Source organism: Amblyraja radiata, chromosome 32, assembly GCF_010909765.2.
Source record: "Amblyraja radiata isolate CabotCenter1 chromosome 32, sAmbRad1.1.pri, whole genome shotgun sequence".
Taxonomy (NCBI): Eukaryota; Metazoa; Chordata; class Chondrichthyes; order Rajiformes; family Rajidae; genus Amblyraja; species Amblyraja radiata.
In genome coordinates, this window is record NC_045987.1 from 8,156,953 (window position 1) to 8,184,869 (window position 27,917).

Consider the following 27,917-nt stretch of genomic DNA (forward strand, 5'->3'; position numbering starts at 1 on the left):
AGAGGGTTGGGAGTAAAGTAACAATGCAGAAACTTAAAACATTTAATGCAATGTCATTTATACCAAAAACCAGTTACAGTCTCCATGTAAAACACTAAGTTGGGCTGTACTTTTTTCCCTCATTTATTATATTGTTTACAGTGTACTATGTTTATATATTCTGTTGTGCTGCAGCGTATGAATTTCATTGTTCTATCTGGGACATATGACAGTAAAACACTCTTGACTCGCTGTGATTACACCAATGAGTTAAGAGAAGAGAACCTCCCTCTTTAAAAGATCAATGGACTTTGCTTTGAACTATTAATCTTGTCCATCCAGTTCAGTTTCCAGTATCCTATTTTTTCATAAAAAAGTAACTTGACAGAAGACTTGACTGAAACCACATACCCTTGTTCAAATAAGGATTCATTCCCTTATATTTAGGATACATTTTAAATATTACGGATTACTTGAGTAAAGTACATGCACATTCTGTGTTGAAGAGGAAAAGGTGACTGTTCCATGTACTGAGCCAAGGCTGTTACATCAAATAAAAGTGCCTGTTTGAATATGATCCCAATGTGTTACTAAAATAGCTTCTTAAAAAGGGCAACCTAGTTTGAAGATTCCACCTATTTTGAGGAGGATTGTTCTCAATCTGAAAAACAAAGCCACATGGAACTACAGATGCTGGAATCCTGTATAGAACACAGACAGCTCTACTGATGAAAGGTCCCAACCCAAAAGGCACATTTTCATGTCCTCCAGATGCTGCCTGACCCAGAGTTACTCCAGCACTTTGTGTACAGAACTAGAGAACCAATCCACTTCAAAGCTCCATATATCAACTAATTTCTGCTGTATGTACCAATTGAAATCATTTTGTTTTGCATTTGATTCTTTCAGCCTTGGGTCTGTACTTACATCCATTCAAACATTTATGACCAATTCAGCATGGAATGTTAATAATCTTTGGAAAAGAGGAAGATAATGCAGCCATCAACCTTTTACCTGTGGCTTCTTTTCCAATCCATATCCCCCATGTTAGAAATTGATTTAAATTTACAAACAGCAATACATAGCATAAAAAAGGTACAGTGCACCATATAAGGCAATCACATTGTGAACACCACACTAACAGAATACAAGAAGCCAAACTACAAAACCGTGCTACATCTAGAGGAAGCACTTTTCAAAATAGCCCTTCATAGTGTACCTGAATAGCAATTATAGATTTTTTTTTTCAATTGATAAAAACAATGGAACATTTACAGATAGCAGACATGTTCCTCACCAGACAGTGAGAGCTGGTTTGTCATCCAACCAGAAGGATCACAGCTTAAAAAAAAATCTACTTTATCCAAGAAAGATTATTACAAATTCTCTTATGCAGAGATCTGATCAGGTTCACCGTTAACACCACTTCCAGCCCACCCTGTGAAGCATTGATCTGTGAGCTGCCAAGCATCTACTCCCAACTTAGAATTGATCAATTCTATCCCACTGTCCTGGGTATAATATTATTTGCTCTGAGCTGACCCAAACATTACACGATTTGTCTGCCCTTAAAGTAAATTACTTCATTCTGTACAATGTTATTTCAAAAATGAACAAAATCTGCACTTTGATCACGCTGTGGAAAAACACCTGTTATAATACTGCTTCTACACCTATCAAAACACCAAGGCTATTTTAAGTGATATGAGACACTAGGCTGGGTCAGCATCATGCCAGTCAAACCAGCAGCAACTTTTACTACAAGATTTCAAAAGCAATATCAAGGTTTTGGAATTTTAGACCCCTCCCCATAATATTATTTTTTACAATGTACACTTTACATACAGAATCCACTGAAAAATATACACGATCCAACAGAATGAAATGGAAAGATTTGCATCAAACTGAAAGACTAAACTATTGCTCATATCCAAGGCTGGCATTTATGCCATGTCAGTGATTCTATACTTTTGAAACTCAGTGGGACAAGAAAAACTAATTTATCAAAACAACGGATGATTTATGGGAAAAATCCCACCAGGAACGGATAAGTAACTTGGCACTACTGAGCAACATCAAATTCTAGAGATTAACTTGGGCTCAGTATATACGCTGCATATTTTCATCATCTTGTATTTATGAAGCACTGAAAACATATTTGTTTAGATGTGATCACTGCTATGTTTAAGACTACCAGAATTGCCAGAATTTTGCTGCAGATGACAATGTTGATACAAATGTAAAAACATGAGGGACTGCTGTAAAGTCACAAAAAGGAAAGGATTGAGGGTCATGACCAGAAATGGAAAGAAGCTATATAAGCACTAACTCGAGCAAAACACATTTTACAATTTAAAAAATACTTAAAACTTCTCAACACACCACACAAAAGAAATACAATCACAAACATCCATAGCATCACAGTGCTTTTCCAAATCTAAAAAGATTAAGCTAACCAAGATAAGTACAACTACTCTCTTCTGCAAATTCACTGAACGTTTAAGTGTACAGTCTTTACAATAGACAGGATCAATATCTGCTGGGTGTGAAAGTGAGGAAAGGTGAAAGAGAATAAATAAATGAGCATGTGCATGAGACGAATTGTTTTAAAAAAATTGTGAAAAGGCAAGATCCAAACATTAAGTGCATTACTTCAAAAAAAACATACTGCCCTCATGTCAGTTCTTACTATTATTACTTCATACTTTTTGATATAGGTTATTCAGACCAACAAATCTATGCTGCCCCTCAGAGCAATCCCAATTGACTCACTCCACCACTTATTTCCTTCTACCCCATCTTTGCTCCCACAGTTTCACCCTGATTCTCCCACCATCAACTCTATACTAGAGATTATTTACTACAACCAATCATCCTACCACCAGCAAATCTGGAAACGCAAGCGGCCAGAGTTACAAGGAGAGCATGCAAAACTCCACCTAGCAGCAGAAACCAAGAGCCATTTCCCATAATATTCCACTCTACTCCTTTCCCTTGGTCCCTTTACGAGAGCGATAGTTCTATCAATGCAAAGTACTTTATCCAACCGTTAATCCTTTGCATTCACTGCTAAATCATCTACCTGTGTGTAGCACCAACCATGTTTGATAAGCACCCACATTCTTATTGTCAGGGGGCTGATGCCTCTATTCGTCCACCTCCTATGTTCTTGATTTCCATTTAGTTCCTAGATTGGGAAGTGTGGTAGCCATTCAATCATTAAAGCAGCTGAAATAATATTGGACCCAAGTTTCGCCATGTTCTCACGGTTCACCACCATGCCACCTAATAACAACCACATGGCTGCCTCCAGTTTGTCCACACAGAAAATAATATTGTAGTTCAATGGCTGTTGAAATCAAAAAGAGTTAAGCATGAAGCCAACCAATAATAAATACCAATAACTAAACTATACCAGTTGGTACTGTCACACATGGTGAAATTGGGGTTTTAATTGCAGAAGCATCAGCAGCTTTCACCATCCTGTGATTTAAAAATCTACTACTGAGTCAATGGTTTGACATAACTCTTACACTGGCTTCGTTGATTTTAGTCTGTCCAAGTCTCCATACTTAAGCTTACTTACTAACAAGCAAAGCACTACCATTGTAAATACATCAGATTAAAATGAGAATGAACCCAAAAAAAACAAAGAACACCAGTGCAAATCTCCATGTCAGTGACCTTGATACCTATGAACAAAATCAGACAGTCACTTCACATACCCTTCCTCAGAGTTGAGATTTAAAATACATTTTTCTGAATGAACTCATCCATGCGGTGAATATGGTATCTGGTCAACAAGTTCAAGCTCGACTCTTGGACTAACAGTGCACAAACATTTGGAGGGAGGAAGAAAATTACTTTTGGAAAGTCAAGACAATTCCACTTAAACCGTGCAAAATAAAACCCTCTCCTCCCAAAATATTATCTTTTTTTATGTGTCCAAAAACATTAATTTCAAAACATTTATTTTAAATGAGAAATGTTTCAGGAAAGCAATTATTGTTTAATCAAAATATCAGTTGATTCATAATTGCATTTTGAAATGCTAAAAACATAAAATTATTCCACCTAGGTACTACCCAAAATACTGACATAACCCGTTTTGGAATTTTGTGGTTTTGTTTTAAAAGCAGATTGAAAATAAATCATTCACTAGCAATGGTCTGTACGTCAAGCATCTGAACTCCATTTTTAGTTGTGTGATCATTCACTGTAGTACATGTGCTGAATGTCATTTCCTATCTCTAAACAGCATTGGGTTCATCTTGATAATCAACAAGCTCAGAGAAACATCGCAAAGTTGTGTTGTTCCCAGATGAGTTTCCTTGAGAGCAAGGGGGTACAACCTGTTGCCCCACATAATTCGCTGCTCATCCTGCATTAGAGGTTCACCAAACTAACAACCCAGAGAACTGATATTCCCATTGGGTTACTAATGTGTGAAAAGATGACGGGATCAAGTGAAATCCTCATCACCATGGTTATATAGGATTAGCATATGTGCCACAATTGTTAAAGGTGGAAGTTAGGTGAATGTTGAAGCACCCATGCATGAGCAAAATTTGACAGCACACGTTCTCTCAGAGTTCGGCTGTAGAAACAAAAAGAGCAGCTAAATGCCCGGTTTAAAATTAAGAGGCTGTTTCCTGATTCAAACTTAGATGGCAATTCAGGGAGTTTAATGTTTGTACCACTTGTGGGCAGTGAGGGTCAATGTGATCCATGCTTTTACTGCTCAAGAACTCTATGAGAAATGAGATGGCACCACAATGCCAGGAAATTTTACCCTAGCACATTTCACTGAAGACAAAGAATGCCTTTTGCAAGACCAACCAGAGCACTTTATGGCACATAGCATGTTGGAGCATCTTTTTCCATCTACCCGAGAAAACAGATGAGACCTTGATTTAAAGCCTATCCAAAACATGTCACTCTTAAAGGTGCAGCAATTCCTCAGTTTGCGCTCAGGTGTCTGGAGTGCCAAGTGAACCCAGAACCTTTAGTGACTCAGAGGGGACTGTGCACTACAGCAGACACAAAGGCTTGCAGTAAAGTAAAACAGACATACCTCACTGTTACATTGGTAAAAGCAGAACTTGGTGGTTTTAGTTTGGAATGGCCATGTATGGGTTACGTTTAAGTGACAAAATCAACAATGTCTGTGGAGAAAGGAAATAATACTTTTAACCTGCTCACACTTCAGTGTGGGATAAGCATGTGAAAGTTGAAAAAAACATATTTTCACACTGGATGCAACTCTTGAATTCAGAATAAATTGCAGCCCCCGCCTCAATACCAGAATAAACTCAGCATATTGCTGCTGCAGCAATGAGGTGTGGGTAGAAGTTGAGGTTAGTATTTGTATACGTGAATATATCAACATGATGCAGAGGACACCCAAGACCATCACACATACCATTCTGAGACAACCTGGTCTTTCCAATCCCTGTTCACTTCAAAGCTCATGTTAGGGTTAGCATTAACTCTGGTCCCAGGTAAAGTGCCTATTTTTGAAATGCACAATAATTTCTAACTGTCAGTTTGCCAAAACATTTTGTATTTGAATAATAGAGAATCAAATTGAAAGGCCTGAACCAAAGATGTAGAGAGCATTAGGAGTTGGGGGGGAGGGGGGGGGGGGGGGGTGGTGAGGACAAAACACTAACAATCCCTTTTCTGTGTGGCTCAATGACATTAATGTCAGAATGTACACATCTAGCCCCTTAACATGATTCTGTAAAAAAATGCCAATTTCTGCTTAGTCAAAGACTTCTTAAAAGCCACAGATAATCGTAACCAATGGGAAAAATAAAATTCAGTTTTCCCATTTATATCACTAATGTTTTTTTTTTTTAAATCTGATTTTCCTAAAGTGCAACATGATCCCTTATAGTATTTCTGGCTGCTACAGTATTAACCCTAATATGTCAGATACCTGATTGACAATTCATAAACATCCTTCTTCTCTTCCAATATTTGTTTTCAAACCAGTGTCATAAAAATATCCTTTCCTCTTGATATATTTCATATTCACACAATGTGAAGTATGCCCCTTCCCCTGCTGCCCTTCTTCAAAATAAAAATCATATTCCCAAATCAGATGCAATAATATCACATTTCACTGGCACTGTGTGCGCGTGCTTCATTTAAACTGGTTCAGTCCAGTACCGATGTGATCTAACATGCAGTAGAAAGCTAACAGCAAGCTATATCAATACTGACTGCAATCACAGAGGGTGTCTAGACTGCTGACGTATGTCTCAGCTTGCCTTTGATCATCTTCCAAAAAATAATGAATTTTCAAATGACATGTTTTTGTTGCTGTTGATTTTCCTTTCCTTTGAGATCCGCACCAGTCTTGCCCTCAAGTAAAATATGCTGATTTTGCATCACTGCATCTTGGTACCCAATTTCCGTTGTCTGTTTCTGAAGGAAGATTAAAAAAAATAAAAAATGTAATCATGATTTTATTAATGTGATAACTGACAACGGAATTCATTAGAGTTCTATTGTTGAAGTGCATAAATAATATTCAAAGAGGATAGAAAGCCATCTCTTCATTGCCATTACCACTTAGAGCAGAATTACAGCAGCAATAACTTACACAGTGCCTTTGCTCAGCCATAAAGGTGTTGACTGAAGACCTCACAAATAAAGATTCCTAATCTTCTCTGGCTAAAAAGGATCCCATACAGTAAAAAGTTGGCTTATTTTATATAATGCCTATACAGGTGCACAACCTTTTATCCGAAAGCCTTGGGACCAGACACTTTTCGTAATTCAGAATTTGTCGGTCTTCGGAATGGAATTTTTTTAGCGTAGATTTTAATGGCTGGCTCAGTGGTAGAGTGCTCGGCTCATATCCGCAAGGTCGCGAGTTTGCGCCTTGATCCCGGCAGTAAACTCGGTCGCGAGTTTGAGTCTTCAATGTAGTTTTTTCTTGCAGAATAAATGTTTGTATGAAATGCAGTGTAGGAGAGGTGCACTGACTGTGTGGGCAGAACTTTGGAAGTGATTGCCCACCAGTCTAAAAAGCCGCTGTGTCTCCCTGTCCCTGGGATAGCAGGGGGCGATCAAACAGCACAATACCTCCCTCCCCCTCCAACTCCAGAGGAATCCGCTCCCTAATGGGCCGCTACGGCGACAAGTGGCAGTATGCCCACAGCCCGAGCTGCGCCCCCTCATCCGCCACCCCAAGAACAAGACGTACCTTGCACACCATCAGCTTCTGCCCCTACGTGTTCCTCTGGAGTTGGAGCGGGGCTGGGCTGGAGTTGCTGCTGGCTGTGGGTCTCTGGGATCTCCGTGCTTGCAGTGGGCCTGGGGGTCGGTGTCCCGTTGGTCCTGACGTCTCCGGCCACCCCCCTGGACTGGAGCTGAGACTGGGAACTGTACCGCCCTTGCCCCCTCCCTCTGCAACTGCAAACAACCCCACTCTCCTGCAAGGGCGGTACAGCTCCCGGAGGATGGCAGGTGGCCGGAGACGTCAAGACCAACAGGAACCCGCTCCCCGATGGGCCCCTACGACGCCCCGAGCTGCGCCCCGTCATCCGCAACCCAGGTTCCTCTGTAGTTGGAGCGGGGCTGGTCTGGGCTGCTGTTGGCTGTGGGTCTCTGGGATCTCCGTGCTTGCAGTGGGCCTGGGGGTCGGTGTCCCGATGAGGGGGCGCAGCTCGGGGAACGGCTTCTGGTGGTCCTGACGTCTCCGGCCAGTTTGCAGTTTTCCTCTGGAGTTGGAACGGGGCTGGGCTGCTGCTGGCTGTGGGTCTCTGGGATCTCCGTGCTTGCAGTGGGCCTGGGGGTCGGTGTCCCGTTGGTCCTGACGTCTCCGGTGACAGTGCAAAGCCCCCGCGCCGGTGCAATGGGCGGGGAGCTGGAGAGGGGAGGGAAGGGGTCACACACATGGCCGGGAAGCAGAGGGGTGTAGGTGGGGTGAAACTGAAGGGAGCGACAATCTGCTGCTGCCTGCCCCGCTGAGTTAAAAAGTTCCCACGCAAGACTCACGAAACACTGTGTATCGTGAGTCTACCGTGGGAACTTTTTAACTCAGCGGGCAGGCAGCAGCATATTGTCAATTATTAACCCTCCCGCGCAATATACCATCACCTTCTCTTTTATGAATGGGGATTTAGTTCCCCTTTCTTCGAGGACCGACCGGAGGTTCCGCTGTCACCTCTGCGGGCCACCCTCGGTGAACGTTTTCAAGGACCTTTCTTCAAGGACCGAAAAAATGGCCGCTATTCGGAGGTTTTCGTTATTTGGATCTTCGGATAAAAGGTTGTGCACCTGTAGTACAATAAAACCGTCCAAGATAGTGCTAAAACAAGATTTATTCAAATCAGCACAAATGTGAGTGATCAAAGTTTATCATCTTACCGTGCTTCTGATCTTGTGACTGTGTACTCAAACCAGAGAATATTTGGAATCAGACTTGTATCCCGTATCAGAAAGAATTCTGAGATTGGCCTAAATTATGAGGAAAAATAGCAGTAAAATGAATTGCATTTGAAATGGTGACATGAGATGTTGCCTGTCCATTACCTCCCCATATGCTGCCTCACCCACTGTGCTTTTCCAGCAATTTGTGTTTTGCTCAAGATTCCGGCATTTACATCATTCAATCTCACTGGCCTCGTCATGGAAGAATGCGGTTTCTTCCAGAATATTTCTCAAAAGGGTGGCAAGCCCATGGTCCACCCTATGGCTTGCTGGCTTCAAATGACTGCCCTGGATCTTGGCACCTCACCTTCACTTGGAGTCACCTCCAACTTCATTTCAAAAGGAAGCCATTTGTCGACTTCATGTCAGTTTCCGATCCTGTTCTGAACCCGCAGGACTCTATCCCACCAAGAAGCTAGCTGCATCTTGGTTTGCTAGATACCAAAGGTGTTCCCAGCAGAGGCCTACAACTAGTAAGCAGGGGGCCTCCTCCACCAGTCTGGCCCTCTCGGGTCAGAAGCACCCCAGACTTGGGTAATGCCTTCTTTTGCTTTTGGCCAATTGTTCAAGGCACCCCTTCCTCTCAGCACTGTCCTAAGAGACCAAACGTGAGCAATGCCTCAGACAGTGTTCCAGGTGCTTCAATTCTGGTCAACGTTGCCTAGATTGCTGATGGCAGAGGCTGTCTGCTGTAGCCCTAAGGCTGGTCAGTGTCAGGGAGGCCAATCGCAAAACAAATAATTGCCACGTAAATCCATTAACATATCTTCTGACAAAAAAAAGCCCACAAGTCCTGGTAACAATCGAAATAACTGCCACCAGGCCTTTCAGAGATTCAGCCCATATTATGAAGATTGTTCTAAAGTAATAAAATCATGACCCCAGCTTCACCTTTCAGGAACTATCAACCAGGTAACGGACAGATCTATTTGCATTTCAGCGGGGGTGAGAAATGGTTCTAATTTAATCCTTTTTAAATATTCACTGGAGATACTTGGAGAGCATGCAGAAAATATTTCAAAATACCAATCCGAATAAGTCTATTCTAATGAAGAACATGTAATTATAATGAAATCTGAACATCTTAAATTAAGAGCTTCTTATCATCCCCATACAAATATTAATAATTGAGGTACACAAAAAAGCTGGAGAAACTTAGCGGGTGCAGCAGCATCTATGGAGCGAAGGAAATAGGCAACGTTTTGGGCCGAAACCCTTCTTCAGACGAGGTACTTACCATGAAGCTATTCTAGGGAAGAGTGGCGTTAGTATCTCTTGTGTAAAGATAAACCAGGTTGCTCCCATAACCCCGCCTGCTATGACTCCATATATCACTTGGCTCCAGGAATGGTACATCAAATAGACTCTGTAAGAACAAATGCAGTATCCCTTACTGAAATGAACGGTAGAATTTCTCTGTATTTACGGTTGTTCCACTAGCTCGTTAGTAGAACTCTTCATAATTAATCCTACACGTTTGCAAATCTTTCTAATTATACATACAATTCCTTTTGAAAATCGGTCAATTTTTCTTCCACCACCTATTCTGGGAATGGATTCATGTACACGGTACAAGAAGAGTTTTCTTAAATCTCTTCCCCTCTTCCTTTGTCAATTTACTAAAATCTCTTTGCTCTTGCTATTGAATTGTCACATTTATCACCAAACAGACTTGAAGGCATCAACAATACAGAGGAGGTATTCCCTCTGACACCTCAGTCAAATGCAATTTCCTCACTGAAGAGCCTCTGATCTATGTATACAGAAGTTTATTGGATGAATAAGTTGTATAAGTCGTTGGTGAGACTGAATTTAGAATATCGTGTTCAGTTCTGGGCACCATGTTATAGGAAAGATATTGTCAAGCTTGAAAGGGTTCAGAAAAGATTTACAAGGATGTTGCCAGGACTAGAGAGTGTGAGCTATAGGGAGAAGTTGAGTAGGCTGGGTCTCTATTCGTTGGAGCACAGGAGGATGAGGGGAGAATCTTATAGAGGTGTACAAAATCATAAGAGGAATAGATCAGGTAGATGCACAGAGTCTCCTGCCAAGAGTAGGGGAATCGAGAACCAGAGGACATACGTTCAAGGTGAAGGGTAAAAAAAAATTAATAGGAATCTGAGGGTTAACTTTTTCACACTAAGTGTGGTGGGTGTATGGAACAAGCTGCCAGAGGAGGTAGTTGAGGCTGGAACTAGCCCATCGTTTAAGCGACAGTTAGACAGGTACATGGATAGGACAGGTTTGGAGGGATATAGACAAAGCACAGGCAAGTGGGACTAGTGTAGCTGGGACATTGTTGGGCCGAAGTGACTGTTTCCACACTGTATCACTCGATGACTCTCTATGACTCTAATACTTGGCAGTGCCACAATTTTAGTTTAGGCTTAGGTAAAATTTTGAATTGGGTGCATTCTATCTATCCCCCCCAGATACACACTTTGTTAAAGAAAAAACATTTTAAAACAATGGCTAGTTTAAAAGCTAGCCCCTTAAAGTTGCATTATCCCCACATAATCCCAACTCATCAAATCACAAAACTATCAAATTACTGGTGTCCTCGTTGTGTTTAAGTCAGACTTTATAGCTTGAACAAGACATCTTTCTACTTTAATTTCATAATAATACAGAATATCACAGAGTATGTTACATTAAAGCAAAACCATCACCTCACGCCATCTACTGAAATACAAGGTATTACCTACCTACTATAGGAGACGAGGAATGCCAAAGTCAGCAAACAAACGGATAAAACGTGCCTCCACAACAGGTCTAAACATCTAGCATTGTTTGTTTGGTGCATTCTAGAGAAAGGATAAAATATAACTTTTTTCAAATATGTTGACATCTTGAGTCAATAATGTTTATTTGTACCAATAAAACTGTAAAATATCCTCAGGGTCCCACAGAATTATTACCAAAAAATGTTTGGGATCAACCAAATAAGGAACTATATCAAAATCTAGGTCATCTTAGAAGGAACATCTGTGAAACAGTTGAGAATCAGAGCTGTTAAAGGATGTAAATCCAAGCTTCGGGACCAGACAGCTTGGAACTAGATTATCAATGATAGGGCAATGAAAATCTGATGCATTCAAGAGGGAAGAAGCCTTTTTCTTAGCCAGTCAATCCGAGGATTGTCAACTTAGCAGATGAAGGCTCCAAGGCCTATCCCTAATATGAGCAAAATGAGAGAGCTGGTTGTTGACCTAAGAGTGAACACAACCTTGTCCTCATCAATAAAGCTGCTGTAGAGGTGGTCGACTGCTTCGGATCTCTAAACATATCGAATCTCTAAACAGTTATTATGCATGTACAAAATATATATGCATTCCCGCACCAACATTATTATGAAGGAATTATATGACTAGATTTCTCATAGAAACTAACCAGGTTTCACACTATTAAGTACTTTGCAATAATGCAGCACCTCCATTTTTGCATTTCCCAGCACCACACATTGGACATTAAGAAACTCTTATACTCTGTGCAACTATACCTCCTGACATGCCATAAATATCAAAAGAATGCTTCAAGAATGATAGTTTTAACTTTTCAATGGGGTCCAAAGTACATCTGCCCACTGGAATCACCATCCTATCTGAAGTTTGCATTTGACCTTCACATTCAATCTGCCCAGTGGAATCATCTACTCTATTGTTTTCTATTTAATAAATGAGACAATTTTACAATATTTCGTTTTAGTGGAAAGTGAAAAACATATAGTATCAAACTAGGAACTGTATCAAAAGAGTCATACCTTAAATAAAGGAATAGAAGTGAGTAGATGGAAAAGAACCATATGAATTGGGAATGACTGGAGGGCATCCCATATTCTGTAAACAAATTCCGATGAGCACCTGTCAAAGTAATTAAGAAAAACATTTACAACATATGAAATAGAAGCAACCCCAAGATTATGACACGGTTCCGTCCCTAAGAATTATTTGTAATCCTAACTGTTCATAAGACAAAAATGAACAACACCACCATGTAGGAGAGGAGCACAGAAAAAGCTGTGACAGAAGAGCGAGCAGGTGCAGGAAGAGCAGTCGCCAGCAGGCCTCATTGACTCGGGGAGTGAGCGAGCATTTCTGCTCAACGCGCCTTGCTCTGTTTGGATTAACTGGACCGACCCCCCCCCCCCCCCCCATCCCCTATTGCCCGGGGTTGAGAGAAAGTAGACAGAAATCCATAGTTCCGATCATGCCTGCAGCCGCCGGCATATTCATCCGAAGGTCTACCAAACACTCAGTCATATGCGCAGGCTATAATATCAAGCATTCATAACCTAAGGAAGACCTTGTTCCAATGCATGGATTATGGAGGCTCATCGCTTCATTAAGGAACCTTTTGTATGACGTCAAATTACACCCCCCCACCCAAAAAAATATTATGATCAAAGGGAGCAGTAGAAATAATGAAATTAATTTTTAGTCTTTCAGGTATTGTTTTTAATAAATATGTTATTATCTTTAAACAAAAAGTGGTATACATAAATCAGCCAGGCAGCATCCCTGGAGAAAGAAACAATTAATATTTCAGATCAATGGCCGAGAACACAGAAAATAGGTGCAGGAGGCCATTTCACCCTTCGAGCCTGCACCGCCATTCATTGTGATCAAGATTGATCATCCACAATCAGTAACCCGTGCCTGCCTTCTCCCCATATCCCTTGATTCCGCTGGCCCCTAGAGCTCTATAACTCTCTTTTAAATTCATCCAGTGAATTGGCTTCTACTGCCTTCTGTGACAGAGAATTCCACAATTTCACAACTCTCTGGTTGAAAAAGATTTTTCTCATCTCAGTTTTAAATGGCCTTCCCTTTATTCTTAGACTGGTTCTGGACTCCCCAATCATTGGGAACATTTTTCCTGCATCTAGCAAGGATGTCCTTCCTCAAATTAGGAGACCAAAACTGCACACAATACTCCACATGTGGTCTCACCAGGGCCCTGTACAACTGCAGAAGTACCTCTTTGCGGGTGCAGCAGCATCTATGGAGCGAAGGAAATAGGCAATGTTTCGGGCCAAACCCCTTCTTCAGATTGAAGAAGGGTTTCGGTCCGAAACGTTGCTTTCCGTTGAGTTTCTCCACCACTTTTGTCTACCTTCGATTTTCCAGCATCTGCAGTTCCTTCTTAAAAACTAAATGGTCAAGCTATTTTCTAAAGATCCTGTAGAATCAATCCGAGAACGGATTCTTTACGATACAAATTCCATAATTATTGTTGACAAAATTGCTCAGTATCAGTGACACTTCCTCCGGGAGGTGTGTTGTGCAGTTTGAAAGCCATTATTTTGAGCTATATTTTGGTCAGTATCTGGTGCACAGGCTACGATTAGCAATCTGAGTGTAGCAGCTCAACACTTTTTCGTCAAGAGTTAACCAACAATTTATGCATGATTTATGTTTGGCATGTTGTTCTGAATTTATATGCCTGCTATACTGCTGCAAGATTTTCGTGTACGTGTACCTCGTGTATTTGTGCGTATGACAAGAAACACCTATCAACATTGGGGCATAACATTGTGACTGATAAAGAAAACATTTTCCATGTACATAAGCCTTTTTAAAAACGTTTTTTCAAATATTAGGTGTGAACTGCAATAGCTTGAAGGAATTTCTAAATCATATGAAAGGCAATGGATTCAGTAATGCCAAAATTTACCAAGTAACAATTTGCTAATCCCAATCCACCATCAGGCTCAGAAACTACTTTAACTAATCCATATTCAATGTTTAAGCATGAAATGTCATTAGTATTATAAAAAAAGATTTGCATGTCTGGCCGGTATGCTTTATCATGTAAAATAGTAACTTGCACATCAGAAAGCACAGTATACTGGTTGTTAAAGAATCTCAAAAGATCATTCACTCATGAAATAGAAATGAATAGAAACATTTAGAGCAATGAATGTCTCCCACCTTGGCATGGCCTGGGCTCTTTGATCACATTCTTAATTACCCAGTTGAGGATTTCATTTAGTACCAAACCACAGAGGAATGAAATCTGAAACAAAACAACAGAATTTAGAAATCTTAAATATTTTAATGCTTTTCGTGCACATGTATTTTTTAAAACATTCCATCATCGAACACTTTACTGTTCAGGATGGCATATTCCGGTGCTTTCATTGCTACAATTCTTACCATCCTTTACAACCAAACTTAAACAAAGAAAGACACTTACAAATCCCTTCAAAATCTGTGAACAGAATGGAGTAAATCAAAAATCAATTCAACAATGCAACTTGCGACATGCACAGAGATTAATACAAATACTGAAATTTTTAGAAACTATTATTATACATCAAAAATATAGAAGAACAATTGAAGTTTGAGACAGACAAGGTAATTGGGAATAGACACAAAAAGCTGGAGTAACTCAGTGGGACAGGCAGCATCTCTGGAGTGAAGGAATGGGTGACGTTTTGGGTCGAGACCCTTCTTCAGACTGGGAAAGTGGCTGAATGGGGAAGCCGTAAAATTTGAGGTGTTGCCATTTTCTCCCTGGCCATTGGCAGGTAAGCTAGGTAATCATTCTGCCTGCATTCTGGGCACTCAATGTCTGCTCCATCTAATTCAACTGCAGCCATTCAGGAAGATCTCGTGCTCAGAACATCTTCTTGAACAAATCAACCTTTGAACTGCATGAACAATTTGAGCTTTTCAACCGCATGCTTGCTCAGCTTTTATAAAATGTTATTTGCATACACTTCATGATTCATTGAGTTTCCAGGATGCAATTGTTCTATTCAATTTTTTCAGTTTGTTCAGGTAAACCAACAGATATTTCTAACAAAATAACTGATTAGAATTATTATTTGGCTTGGAGAGAGAAGAATAATGTGGATTGGTGGGCTTAAGTGTACAGCATTGAATACACTGACCACAATTATAAGAGAACTGTGTATCTTCCATTTGGCTCCGTTCTTTGCACCCACCATATATTTAATCTAGGAGCCAGATACAGGTGGCCTACCCCACTTCTGTCAATGAATTAGGGTTTTTGATCACTAATTTGATAGCACAGACAAAACAAAGTGCAATAAAAGTATATAATCTATTTACTTCTGGGATTCAAGAAGCATAATTTAATTAGTGAACTAATGATAAATAATTGTTGAATACACCATTTTGCAGTACCTTGCAAATGTTATAAATTATTAAATATTTATCACTAAAGGATATTAAAAATTGCATTAATACAATTGAGCACTGTATTAAAATTCAAACACGTTGCTTTTAAGTGGTATTTGGGAAAATCAACATTAAGACGATTTAGAATAAACATTCCTAGCCATTAACAAGAAAAATATTTCAAAAACTCTTAATACTTACAGAGTGCAGCTCCCTCTTAAACACGATGAGCGTGACGAAACCAAAAAGGATAAATACTGGTACGAGACTTAAATATGCAAGCACCTTTCCTGCAAGGTCATCTGAAGAGCCAGAAAGATTATTGTATGTTTAGGGCCATGCAACACAATCATTTAAAAAAAACATTAATGCAAATGTATAAAGTACTTAAACTCTCCCTAGTGTTGCTTAGCTGAAATTTTTGACTGAAAATGTCAATTATCAAAACCCTGGGATTATCCAATGCTGCTCTGAGAAAGACACTAGTAAAATTAAATACTGGATGCACCAAACCCATCGTCTCTGTCCCACCACAATTCTATTCCCTTTTAGTTTACTTCATCCCTTTCCCCAGCACAAGAGGCTGAAGAGAGCACTTTCATAATTCTGGCCATCTCCACTCTTGCTACTCTGCTGCCAAATTTCATACTTGTATATCTCTAACCTTTAGCCTTGACTATTATGAAAAATACACCGTGTTTTATCCTCTACAAACCTTGGGGCAACTAAAATCCTGCTTCAGGCGTCCCGATTCAAGCTGCCCAGTTCATCTATCAAGTGTTTGTGAACCTGTAACATCTGGCAATTAACTTATTTCAAGATTCTTGTATTTGTTTTCAAATCCTCCCTTGATTTCATCCAGTTGTTTGTAACATCCTTAAAATCTTCCGAAATCATTTGCACTCCACCAGTTTGAATTGCCAACCAACTGGTGGACAGACTTGCAGACTATGGGCGCGTTACAGAAATCTCTCTCCGAATCTTTCTCTCGATTATTCTGCAAGACACTCCTTAAAACGCTTTTGATTAAACTTCTGGTTCTATTTGCCTCATTCAATTTCTAATTGTTGACCATTCCATAAAATCTCACGGAACATTTTACTGCTAAATATTGGTACTAAATAAATGCAAATTGTTACTGAGAGAATAAAAAAGTTGCTACCTCCTCTTCCTTTGCCAACTTGCTGGTCAGAACCATGGGTTAAAGTATCAATCCAGTCCCATGCATACAGTTTGTGCTTACAAGCACAATATTGAAAGCGCACTTTTTACTCGGAAGGATTTCTCAATCATTGGTTGCAAAACCAATTAAATAAATATTTCAGCCAATAATCTCAATTTGTGGTCACCATTTAATAACAGAGTGGAAAATGCAGATTTCAGGTCAAGTTTGACAACAATTCAATTTCTCATCCCTCTCTCTCGCTCTCTTCCCTCAGTGATGCTTAACTGGACCATTCCACATACAGTGCCCTCCATAATGTTTGGGACAAAGACCCATCATTTATTTATTTGCCTCTGTACTCGACAATTTGAGATTTGTAATATTTAAAAAATCACATGTGGTTAAAGTGCACAGGGACTATGTATAAACACTGCTGTAATTTCTACATGGTGAAACCAAAATGCATAAAGATAGCCCTTATTAAAATCTGACTGTGCACTCTAACCACATGTGATTTTTTCTATTACAAATCTCAAATTGTCGAGTACAGAGGCAAATAAATAAATGATGGGTCTTTGTCCCAAACAAAAATGGCACTGTAAATAGAAGATTAATGTATTAGAAAAGTTGCAAAAGATTTCTTGGTACAGTGCCAGAGACTGGAGTTAGTAAGAAAGGCTGAAAAGACCGTTTTTCCCTTTAGAAAATAGAAGGCTGAGAATTGATCCAGTGATAAGCCTTTAGCATAACAAGTTCAAAAGGACAGAAGAGTAGAATTTGTTTTCTATATGATGAGGGGCTAGGTGGAGGCAAAATTAGAAGGCATTAACATACTCAAATAAATCAAATAGTAGCTCGAAGAATATTACAAGTGTGGAACTCCACTGCAAATCCCAGTGAGCCAAAATGCACAAATGTTGCCTGACTTGCTGAGCAATTTTTGTCTCTTTTTCAGGTTTCAAACATCCGCCACTTTTTTTTTTTGCTTTTCCACTACAAGAAGTTGAGGCAAAGAGGTTGGAGGGGGAAGCTCAATGATCATGCAAAAAAGAACTCAAATGCCACTGGAATTAAATAAATTGGAAAGGGGAAGTTTAAGTGGACCATACACTTTGGTATGTTGCTGATTGATTACAAAGGCAAATCTTGGCTCACTAGTCGTGGTGGCTATCCCTCAAGGTCGAGGATGATGGTTTATGTTCCGTTGTTTTTATCGACTCTCACGTGCCTTACGAGTTCAATCCTGGCTTTGAAAGTTCTTTGGCATTCAGGACACGTAATTCCGGATGGCAGATCGGGCTTTGGTTGTTGCTGCCTCTTTCCGTTTTCTTGGCTTTTCTTCTAATTCTGCACATCTCTTGGCTTCGAAGGTTGCTGTTCCTTCTTGGATGATGGTTCGCCAGAGTTTTCTGTCCTTGGCATTGGTTTCCCAACTGTCGATGTCGATTTCACATTTCTTCATGTTGGCTTTTAAGGTGTCTTTGAATCGCTTCTTTTGTCCGCCTCTTTTACGATTGCCTTCTTTAAGCTGGGAGTAGAAGGCTTGCTTTGGTAGGCGCTCGTCTTCCATCCGAACAACATGACCGACCCATCTTAGTTGGTTCTTGATGACGAAGGCTTCGATGCTAGGTGTTTTTGCTTCATTCAGCACGATGGTTCTTCTGTCTTTGCAGCTGATATTTAAGCTGCTTCAAAGACATCGTTGATGGAACTTTTCAAGTGTTTTCAGATGGCGTCGGTATGTTGTCCAGATTTCTCATGCATACAAGAGCGTTGGAATCAACAATGCTTTGTACATTAACATTTTGATGTCTGTTCGGATGTCACGATTTTGAAAGACTCTCGTTCAAAGACGTTCAAAAGCTGTTCCAGGACACTGAAGACGATGTTGGATCTCGTCATCAAGGACGACATTGGTGGAGAGGTGACTTCCAAGGTACGGAAAATGATCCACATTTTCCGGGGTTGTTTCACCAAGTTGAATTGATGGTTCTTTCTGATTTGTCGCAGTTGGTGATGATTGGTAGATAACCGGAGTTTATCTTCTTGGAGTTGATGGTAAGTCCGAGTTTGTGTTTGCACTGTTGAAGGCAGTCAGAATCTGTTGCAGATGATTTTCTGAGAGAGCTGCAACACAGTTGTCGTCTGCGTACTGGAACTCGATGAGAGAGCTCACAGATGTCTTCGTTTTGGACTTGAGACAGGCAAGATTGAAAAGTCTGCCATCTGTTCTGTAGACAATTTCAATTCCTAGGGGTAGGTCGCCCTTGATGATGTGGATGGTTGCCGCAATGAAGATGAACAGTGTTGGGGCAATCACGCATCCCTGTTTCACTCCTGATCTGACTTAGCCGAGAAGATCCTTCCGGAGACACAAGCCAGTTTTAGACCATCACGTGGAACAGCCGACATGATCTTCACAATGCGTCAACTACAATAAAAATGTAATGAACAACTTTGTACATGGCATTCATCAACCTCACTAAGGCCTTCGACTCGGTATCAAGGAAACTCTTATGGGGCGTCCTATCCACCTATGGATGTCCTGAAAAGTGCATTTGAATACTGAGACTCCTCCACGATCACAGCCATGACCAGCAACAGCAACTGTGAGCCGTTTCAAGTCAGGCTCACTAGTATATTAAGTTAATTAGTTATTGCACTTGGAGCAAGAGAAATAATCCCAAAAAATGGAGGATAGTAAACTCATATTTTGGAGATTTATAACAGCCAAGTGATCCAAAAGCAAAATAGTACAGATGCTGTCTGATCTACTGAGTACTTCCAGGATTTTCTGTTTTAATATTAAACCGTGGATAAATATGTATACACGAATATTTTAAATACAAATGGGAAAATTGGACACATTAGAAGCCTTTATAAACAAATAGTGGATCTCAGAATGTCAGATGCTTATGGAACATGCAACATGTTAGGCATCAGCTGGGAAGGTTGAGTAAACAACAGTGAAGTAATAACAAAAATGATCTCCAACCAAGCAGAATAAAACAAAAGCATGGTGCAAATTATTTAGTTGACTATCAGCACAATGAAAAGCAAAGGAAATGCCCCTTTGGAAAGCCAAACACAAAAAACTGCCCATAACAAATAAAAGGGCATTATACCGTGTGACCTCAGGAAGTTCCAAAGCACTCTATAGCACTTCAAAAGTGCATTGCTGGCTATAAAATGCTTTGAGATAATCCAGAGGTCATGAAAAATATAAGATAAACTCTTATATTTGTTTTAGAGATACCAATTAAGCAATAGCGGGGCAAATATTTTCAAAAAATACCAAAGGATCTACACCAACCAGGAGATGGGAGACTGTTCAACACTGAATGTTTTAACTGAAAGACAACATCTCAAACAGCACATTACTCTTCCAATATGCATAATGTTGGAGAAATTGAAACCAGATTCAGAAGTCAGACCCTGTAGCCAATCCTTTCCCATCACATTCCAAGGTTACATCTCAGCCTCATAATTTCCAGCCTTGACTTCCCCATCTTACTTATACTCCATCTCTCCTCACCTATTGATCGACTTGGTTACCCCATTAAACTGGTCATCTCCAGCCACTCTTTCAAGCCAGAGGAAGGGTCTCAACCCAAAACATCAAGTGCCTGACCTACTGGAGTTCCTCCAGCAATTTGTTTTTTTATCTCCTCCTGTATCTTGGTGCCACAGATGCATCATGCATCCAACCTTGGTGCCACAGATGCTTGATGCATCAAACCTTGACTCCACTTCAAATGTTACCCAATTATAACATACGTAGCTTGATGTTTTCTTTTAAAAATAAACATTTCAAATGTAGTAAAGTTATTTATTAAATGTATGACTTTTTTTACCCCAAATTCCATAAATTAATAACAAAATTAATGGTCACAATTTCAAACTTGTTATCAAATGTTATGCTTGAACAGTCATCTATCAGTACATTAGCCTGCAACAAGATAATTCAGTGTATTACAGGATGCCACGCTTCAATGATACTATTTTCATCTCTGAATCAGTTGGCACCATGTTTCAGAGATATTAAACCTTGCTTTTGTTTGTTTTCTCAGGAAGATAGGAGGTACTCTCCTCACCATCCTCTAGTGCCCTGACCAATCAAAACAGATTAACTTATTATTTTGCTTGGGTAGTTTACACCCCAGCGGTATGAACATTGACTTCTCCAATTTCAGGTAGTCCTTGCTTTCTCCTTCCTTCCCCTCCCATTCCCAGCTCTCCCCCAGCCTACTGTCTCCGCCGCTTCCTTTATTTTTCCCTTCCCCCCCCCCCCCCAGACATCAGTCTGAAGAAGGGTCTCGACCCGAAACGTCGCCTATTCCTTCGCTCCATAAATTCTCCAGCTTTTTCGTCAACCTTCGATTTTTCCAGCATCTGCCGTTCTTTCTTAAACCTTATTATTACATGTAGGAAAGAACTGCAGATGCTGGTTTAAATCGGAAATAGACAAAATGCTGGAGTAACTCAGCGGGACAGGCAGCATCTCTGGAGAGAACGAATGGGTGACGTTTCGGGTCAAGACACTTCTTCAGACTGTTGTGTGTTTACTTGGTGTCTACCTTATTATTTTGTGTGTTTATTTTGTGCCTACCTTATTATTACATTGTTCGAGTATTTATTGCCATGTGTAAATATGATGTTTCCTATTTTACAACAATGACTACACTTCCAAAACATTAACCATTAAACACTTTTTAGATCAAGAAAGCAGTCATGTACATAACAACTCTTAAAATTATGCTTGCCCATCCTCTATTGAACAATGCAAAGTATAGAAACATTGAAAATTAGGTGCAGGAGTAGGCCATTCAGCCCTTTGAGCCAGCACCGCCATTCAATATGATCATCTAAAATCAGTACCCCGTTCCTGCTTTTTCCCTATATCCCTTGATTCCTTTAGCCCTGCGAGCTAAATCTAACTCTTTCTTGAAAACATCCAGTGAATTGGCCTCCACTGCCTTTGTGGCAGAAAATTCCACTGATTCACAGCTCTCTGGATGAAGAAATGTTTCCTCATCTCAGTCCTGAATAGCCTGCCCCTTATTCTTAAACTGTGACCCATGGTTCTTGACTTCCCCAACATCGGGACCATTTTTCCTGCATCTGGCCTGTCCAATCCTTTAAGAATTTTATATGTTTCTATAAGATAGAAACATAGAAAATAGGTGCAGGAGTAGGCCATTCGGCCTTCGAGCCTGCACCGCCATTCAATATGATCATGGCTGATCATCCAACTCAGTATCCTGTACCTGCCTTCTCTCCATACCCCCTGATCCCTTTAGCCACATCTAACTCCCTCTTAAATATAGCCAACGAACTGGCCTCAACTACCTTCTGTGGCAGAGAATTCCAGAGATTCACCACTCTCTGTGTGAAAAATGTTTTCCTCATCTCGGTCCTAAAAGATTTCCCCCTTATCCTTAAACTGTGACCCCTTGTTCTGGACTTCCCCAACATCGGAAACAATCTTCCTGCATCTAGCCTGTCCAACCCCTTAAGAATTTTGTAAGTTTCTATAAGATCCCCCCTCAATCTTCTAAATTCTAGCGAGTACAAACCGAGTCTATCCAGTCTTTCTTCATATGAAAGTCCTGACATCCCAGGAATCAGTCTGGTTCCCCTCTCATCCTTCTAAATTCCAGTGAATACAAGCCCAGTCATCATATGTCAGTCCCACCATCCTGGGAATTAACCTGGTGAACCTATGCTGCACTCCCTCAATAGCAATAATGTCCTTCCTCAAATTAGGACACCAAAATTGCACACAATACTCCCGGTGCGGTCTCACCAGGACCCTGTACAACTGCTCATAAACTCAATTCATCTCGCAATGAAGGCCAATATGCCAGTCGCTTTCTTTGCCTGATGTACAAGCACACCCAGGTCTCGTTGCACCTCCCCTTTTCCTAATCTAACACCATTCATTTAATAATCTGCCTTCCTGTTCTTGCCACCAAAGTGGATAACCTCACATTTATCCACATTATACTGCATCTGTCATGCATCTTCCCACTCATCAGACTTATCCAAGTCACCCTGCATCCACATAGTATCCTCATCGCAGCTCACACTGCCACCAAGCCTTTGCCATCCACAAACTGGGAGACATCACATTTAATTTCCTCGTCTAAATTGTTAATATATATTGCAAATAACTGGAGTACCAGCATCGAGCCTTGTGGCACTCCACTAGTCACTGCCTGCAATTCTAAAAAGGACCCGTTAATTCCTACACTTTGCTTCCTGTCTGCCAACCAGTTCTCCATCCATCAATACCTTACCCCCAATATCATGTGCTCTAATTTTGCACACTATTCTCGTGTGGGACTTTGTCAAAGGCTTTTTAAAAGTCCAGGTAAACCACATCTACTGGCTCTGATCCATTCTACTTGTTACATCCTCAAAAAATTCCAGATTAGTCAAGCATGATTTCCCCTTCATGCTGACTTTTTTATTTTTTTTTTAATTTTATTTTTATTAGAAGTACAGTAAATTACAGTAATACACATCACATAAATCTTATTACATTTTGTTGTACCACTTCGTTTTTCGAGCTTTAAAAAAGGTAGAAATAAAAGAAGTAAGGAAAGTGAGCAAGAATCGTGAAGGTGCAGGAAAGTGTTGGGAGAAGAAAGCCCCTTGGGGAAGACATTAGAGAAGGAAGTAAAGAAAGGAAATAAGACCCTAGAAAGAAAAGAGAAAAAAAAGGAAAAACAATCGCTCTATTGTAACACAAAACTCCGCAAAAAAGGATATACCAACCGTGTTTTTAATTTTTTTTTATTTTATACCCCCCGTTACCAGATCCTGGTACCATTTATATTTTAAATTACTATTGGACCTTATGCTTGTAATAGTTCCGTAAATGCAGACCACGTCTTTTGGAAGTGGTCTGCTTTGCCTGCTAGGAGGAGTCTCATCTCTTCCAAGTGTAGTGTTTCAAACATGTATGAAATCCACATTTTTATTGTTGGTATTGGAGCATTTTTCCAAAATTTGAGTATAAGCTTTTCCCCCCATTATTAGCCCGTAATTAAGTAAGTTCTTTTGAAACACATTTAATTTGGGGTTACCTTCCGATATTCCAAAAACGATCCATTCTGCTTTTGGTATAAGTTTTATTTTAAATAGTTTTGTGAAGATTTCAAATATTTCGTTCCAGAATTTTTGAATTTTTATACAGAAAACAAAAGAGTGCGCTATGTTAGCTTCTTGTGACTGACATTTATCACAAATGGGTGAGACATTGGGGAAAAGTTTATTTATTTTAGTTTTTGAATAATATAGACTATGTAATGTTTTATATTGAATTAGAGTATGTCGTACGTTGATCGAGCATTTATGCACATCCATCCATGCTGACTTTGACCGATCCTGTCACCGCTTTCCAAATGTACTGCTATAACATCTTTAACAATTGACTCAAGCATCTTCCCCACTACCGATGTACGGCTAACTGGTCTATAATTCCCCGTTTTCTCTCCCCTCCCTTCTTAAAAAGTGGAGTTACATTGGCTACCCTCCAGTCTATTGGAACTGATCCAGAGTCGAGAGAACATTGGAAAATGATCACCAATGCATCCATGATTTCTAGGGCCACCTCCTTGAGTACTCTGGGATGCAGATCATCAGGCCCTGGGGATTTATCTGCCTTCAGTCCCAACAGTTTACCTAACACAATCTCCTGACTAATGTGGATTCCCTTCAGTTCCTCCCTCCCACTAGATTCTCGGTCCCCTAATATTTCTGGGAGTTTGTTTGTATCTTCCGTAGTGAAGACAGAACCAAAGTACTCGTTTACCTGCTCTGCCATTTCTTTGCTTCCTGTCTGCCAACCAGTTCTCCATCCGTCAATACCATACCCCCAATATCATGTGCTCTAATTTTGCACACTATTCTCGTGTGGGACTTTGCAAATTCACGTCTCTGATTATAAGGGACATACATTTGTCTTCACTAATCTTTTCCTTTTTACCTATCAAAGGAAGCTTTTACAGTCAGTGCTTATATTTCCCGCAAACTTTCTTTCGTGCTCTTTCCCCCCCTCCTAATTAACCCCTTTGTCCTCCTCTGTTGAATTCTAAATTTCTCAGTCCTCTGGTTTGCTCCTTTCCCTGGCCAATTTATCTGCCTCGTCCTTGGATTTAACACTGTCCTTAATTTCCCTCATTAGCCACGGTTGATCCGCCTTCCCTGTGTTATTTTTTCGTCAGACAGGGATGAACAATTTTTGGAGTTCATCCATGTGGTCTTTAAATCTTTGCCATTGCATTGCCACCTTCAACCCTTTAAGTATAATTTGCCAGTCTATCTTAGCCAGTTCCCATCGCATACCTTCAAAGTCTCCTTTCTTTAAGTTCAGGACCCTATTTCCTGAATTAACCGTGTCACTCTCTATCCTAATGCAGAATTCCATATTATGGTCGCTGCTGCCCAAGGGGCTTTGCACAACAAGATTGCTAACAAATCCTTCCAGCATTTGATAAGGTCCCACATAGGAGATTAGTGGGCAAAATTAGGGCACATGGTTTTGGGGGTGGAGTGCTGACATGAATAGAAAGTTGGTTGGCAGACAGGAAACAGAGAGTGGGGATTAACGGGTCCCTTTTAGAATGGCAGGCAGTGACTAGTAGGGTACCACAAGGCTCGGTGCTGGGACCGCAGCTATTTACAATATACATCAATGATTTGGATGAAGGGATTCAAAGTAACATTAGCAAATTTGCAGATGACACAAAGCTGGGTGGCAGTGTGAACTGTGAGGATGCTATGAGAATGCAGGGTGACTTGGACAGGTTGGGGGAGTGGGCGGATGCATGGCAGATGACATTTAATGTGGAGAAATTTGAGGTTATCCACTTTGGTAGCAAAAACAGGAAGACAGGTTACTATCTAAATGGCGCCAAGATGGGAAAAGGGGAAGTACAGCGGGATCTAGGGATCCTTGTTCATCAGTCTATGAAAGTAAGCATGCAGGTACAGCAGGCAGTGAAGAAAGTGAATGGCATGTTGGCCTTTATAACAAGAGGAGTCGAGTAAAGGAGCAAAGAGGACCTTCTGCAGTTGTACAGAGCCCTAGTGAGGCCACACCTGGAGTATTGTGTGCAGTTTTGGTCCTCTAATTTGAGGAAGAACATTCTTGCTATTGAGGGAGTGCTGCATAGGTTTACAAGGTTAATTCCCGGGATAGCGGGACTGTCATATGCTGAGAGAATGAAGCAGCTGGGCTTGTACAATCTGGAGTTTAGAAGGGTGAGAGGATATCTTATTTAAACATATAAGATTGTTAAGGGTTTGGACACGCTGGAGGCAGGAAACATGTTCCCGATGTTGGGGGAGTCCAGAACCAGGGGCCACAGTTTAAGAATAAGGGCTAAGCCATTTAGAACGGAGACGAGGAAACACTTTTTCTCACAGAGAGTTGTGAGTGTGTGGAATTCTCTGCCTCAGAGGGCGGTGGAGGCAGGTTCTCTGGATGCTTTCAAGAGAGAGCTGGATAGGACTCTTAAAGATAGCGGTCAGGGGATATGTGGAAAAGGCAGGAACAGGGTACAGATTGGGGGTGATCAGCCATGATCACATTGAATGGCAGTGCTGGCTCGAAGGGCCGAATGGCTTACTCCTGCACTTATTGTCTATTGTTCCACAATACCCAGTCTAGGATGGCCTGCTCTCTAGTCAGTTCTTCTACATATTGGTTTAAAAAACCATCCCGTATACATTCCAGGAAATCCTCCTCCTCAGCGCTGCTACCAATCTATATGAAGATTAATAAAGTCACCCATGATAACTGCTGTACCTTTGCTTCACGCATCCCTAATTCCCTGCTTGATGCTATCCCCAACCTCCCTACTAGAAACATAGAAAATAGGTGCAGGAGTAGACCATTCGGCCCTTCGAGCCTGCACCACCATTCAATATGATCATGGCTGATCATCCAACTCAGTATCCCATCACTGCCTTCTCTCCATACCTCCTGTTTCCTTTAGCCACAAGGGCCACATCTAACTCCCTCTTAAATATAGCCAATGAACTGGCCTCAACTACCTTCTGTGGCAGAGAATTCCACAGATTCACCACTCTCTGTGTAAAAAATGATTTTCTCATCTCGGTCCTAAAAGACTTCCCTCTTATCCTTAAACTGTGACCCCTAGTCCTGGACTTCCCCCAACATCGGGAACAATCTTCCTGCATCTAGCCTGTCCAACCCCTTAAGAATTTTGTACGTTTCTATAAGATCCCCCCTCAATCTTCTGAATTCTAGCTGCTAATCCTTTCTATGATGTTCAATTCCTTTTAATATATATATTTTTTTAAACTATCAACTTCGATGATGCTGTGAAATCAACGCTTGCAGCCTTAGCCATAAAATAATACGTAGTAACAGTCCTCTTTTAAAAAAAAAGCCTCGAGCGACGGTGCAGTCAATGTAATACCTGCAGATTAGTCATTGCTATAAATATTTTAACCATGACAGCTCTTCGCGCACGCGCGACGTCGGGTTGTAGTCGGGACGAAAATTCGTCTGAACTGGCACACGAGGGCGGGCGGGCGCGGAGAAAACCAAGAGAACATTATTTTGTTGTTACGACCGGCGAAGGTGCTCATCCAACAACCCGAATCTCCTCACACAAAAAAAAATAAAAAATAAAAATCCCGGTCCGGCCTGCAAACAAGGCGCCGACTCGTCCCGGCAATATTCTCGTTCTGCCTTCCACGTTCGCAACTTATTCCTCAAGGCGGCTGTGAACCGTTCTTCCAGAAACCCCTGCAGGAGGTTCATTACCTGGGGGATATTCGACGTGCGTCAAGGACAGCGGCTCCCACCGCTCTTTCTCCACAGCAACCGAGCACTGTTCGCCGGCCGACATCTTTACCGCATCACGGCCACCCGCCCGCCGGTGGCCAATCACAGCGCCGGCGAGCAGGGCTGCCCAAGTCCATGCCGACCAATTGGAAGCCGGTCGCTAAGGGGAATCGGACCAATCGCAGAACAAAAACCCTCCCGCTGGAATGGAGCTGGCTCCAGATCAATGGGGAAATGTTGCATCTCGTTGCTTCTATTCCACATGCAAAGTCTTTCCAGTTGGACGGTTACATCATGCAGAGAAGTGCACAAAAATGCTGGAGCATCTCTGGAATCCTAAGGGGTTGGACAGGCTAGA

General features: G+C 41.0%; 1 protein-coding gene across 2 annotated transcripts; it reads right to left on the bottom strand.

Annotated features, from left to right (window-relative positions):
* Positions 1-392: 392 nt before the first annotated feature.
* On the bottom strand, positions 393-27,691 carry dolpp1 (dolichyldiphosphatase 1). 2 transcript variants are annotated; one of them, XM_033049344.1, is made up of 8 exons: positions 27,539-27,691; positions 15,771-15,871; positions 14,355-14,439; positions 12,185-12,284; positions 11,130-11,228; positions 9,662-9,790; positions 8,362-8,451; positions 393-6,411 (listed from the first exon to the last, which is right to left on the bottom strand). In XM_033049344.1, the coding sequence occupies exons 1-8, from the start codon at positions 27,621-27,623 to the stop codon at positions 6,375-6,377; spliced, it is 726 nt and encodes a 241-aa protein (XP_032905235.1). In that variant the 5' UTR covers positions 27,624-27,691; the 3' UTR covers positions 393-6,374. The 2 variants fall into 2 exon arrangements, with proteins under 2 accessions (XP_032905235.1, XP_032905236.1); XM_033049345.1 differs by lacking the exon at positions 11,130-11,228.
* Between the last annotated feature and the right edge of the window lie 226 nt (positions 27,692-27,917).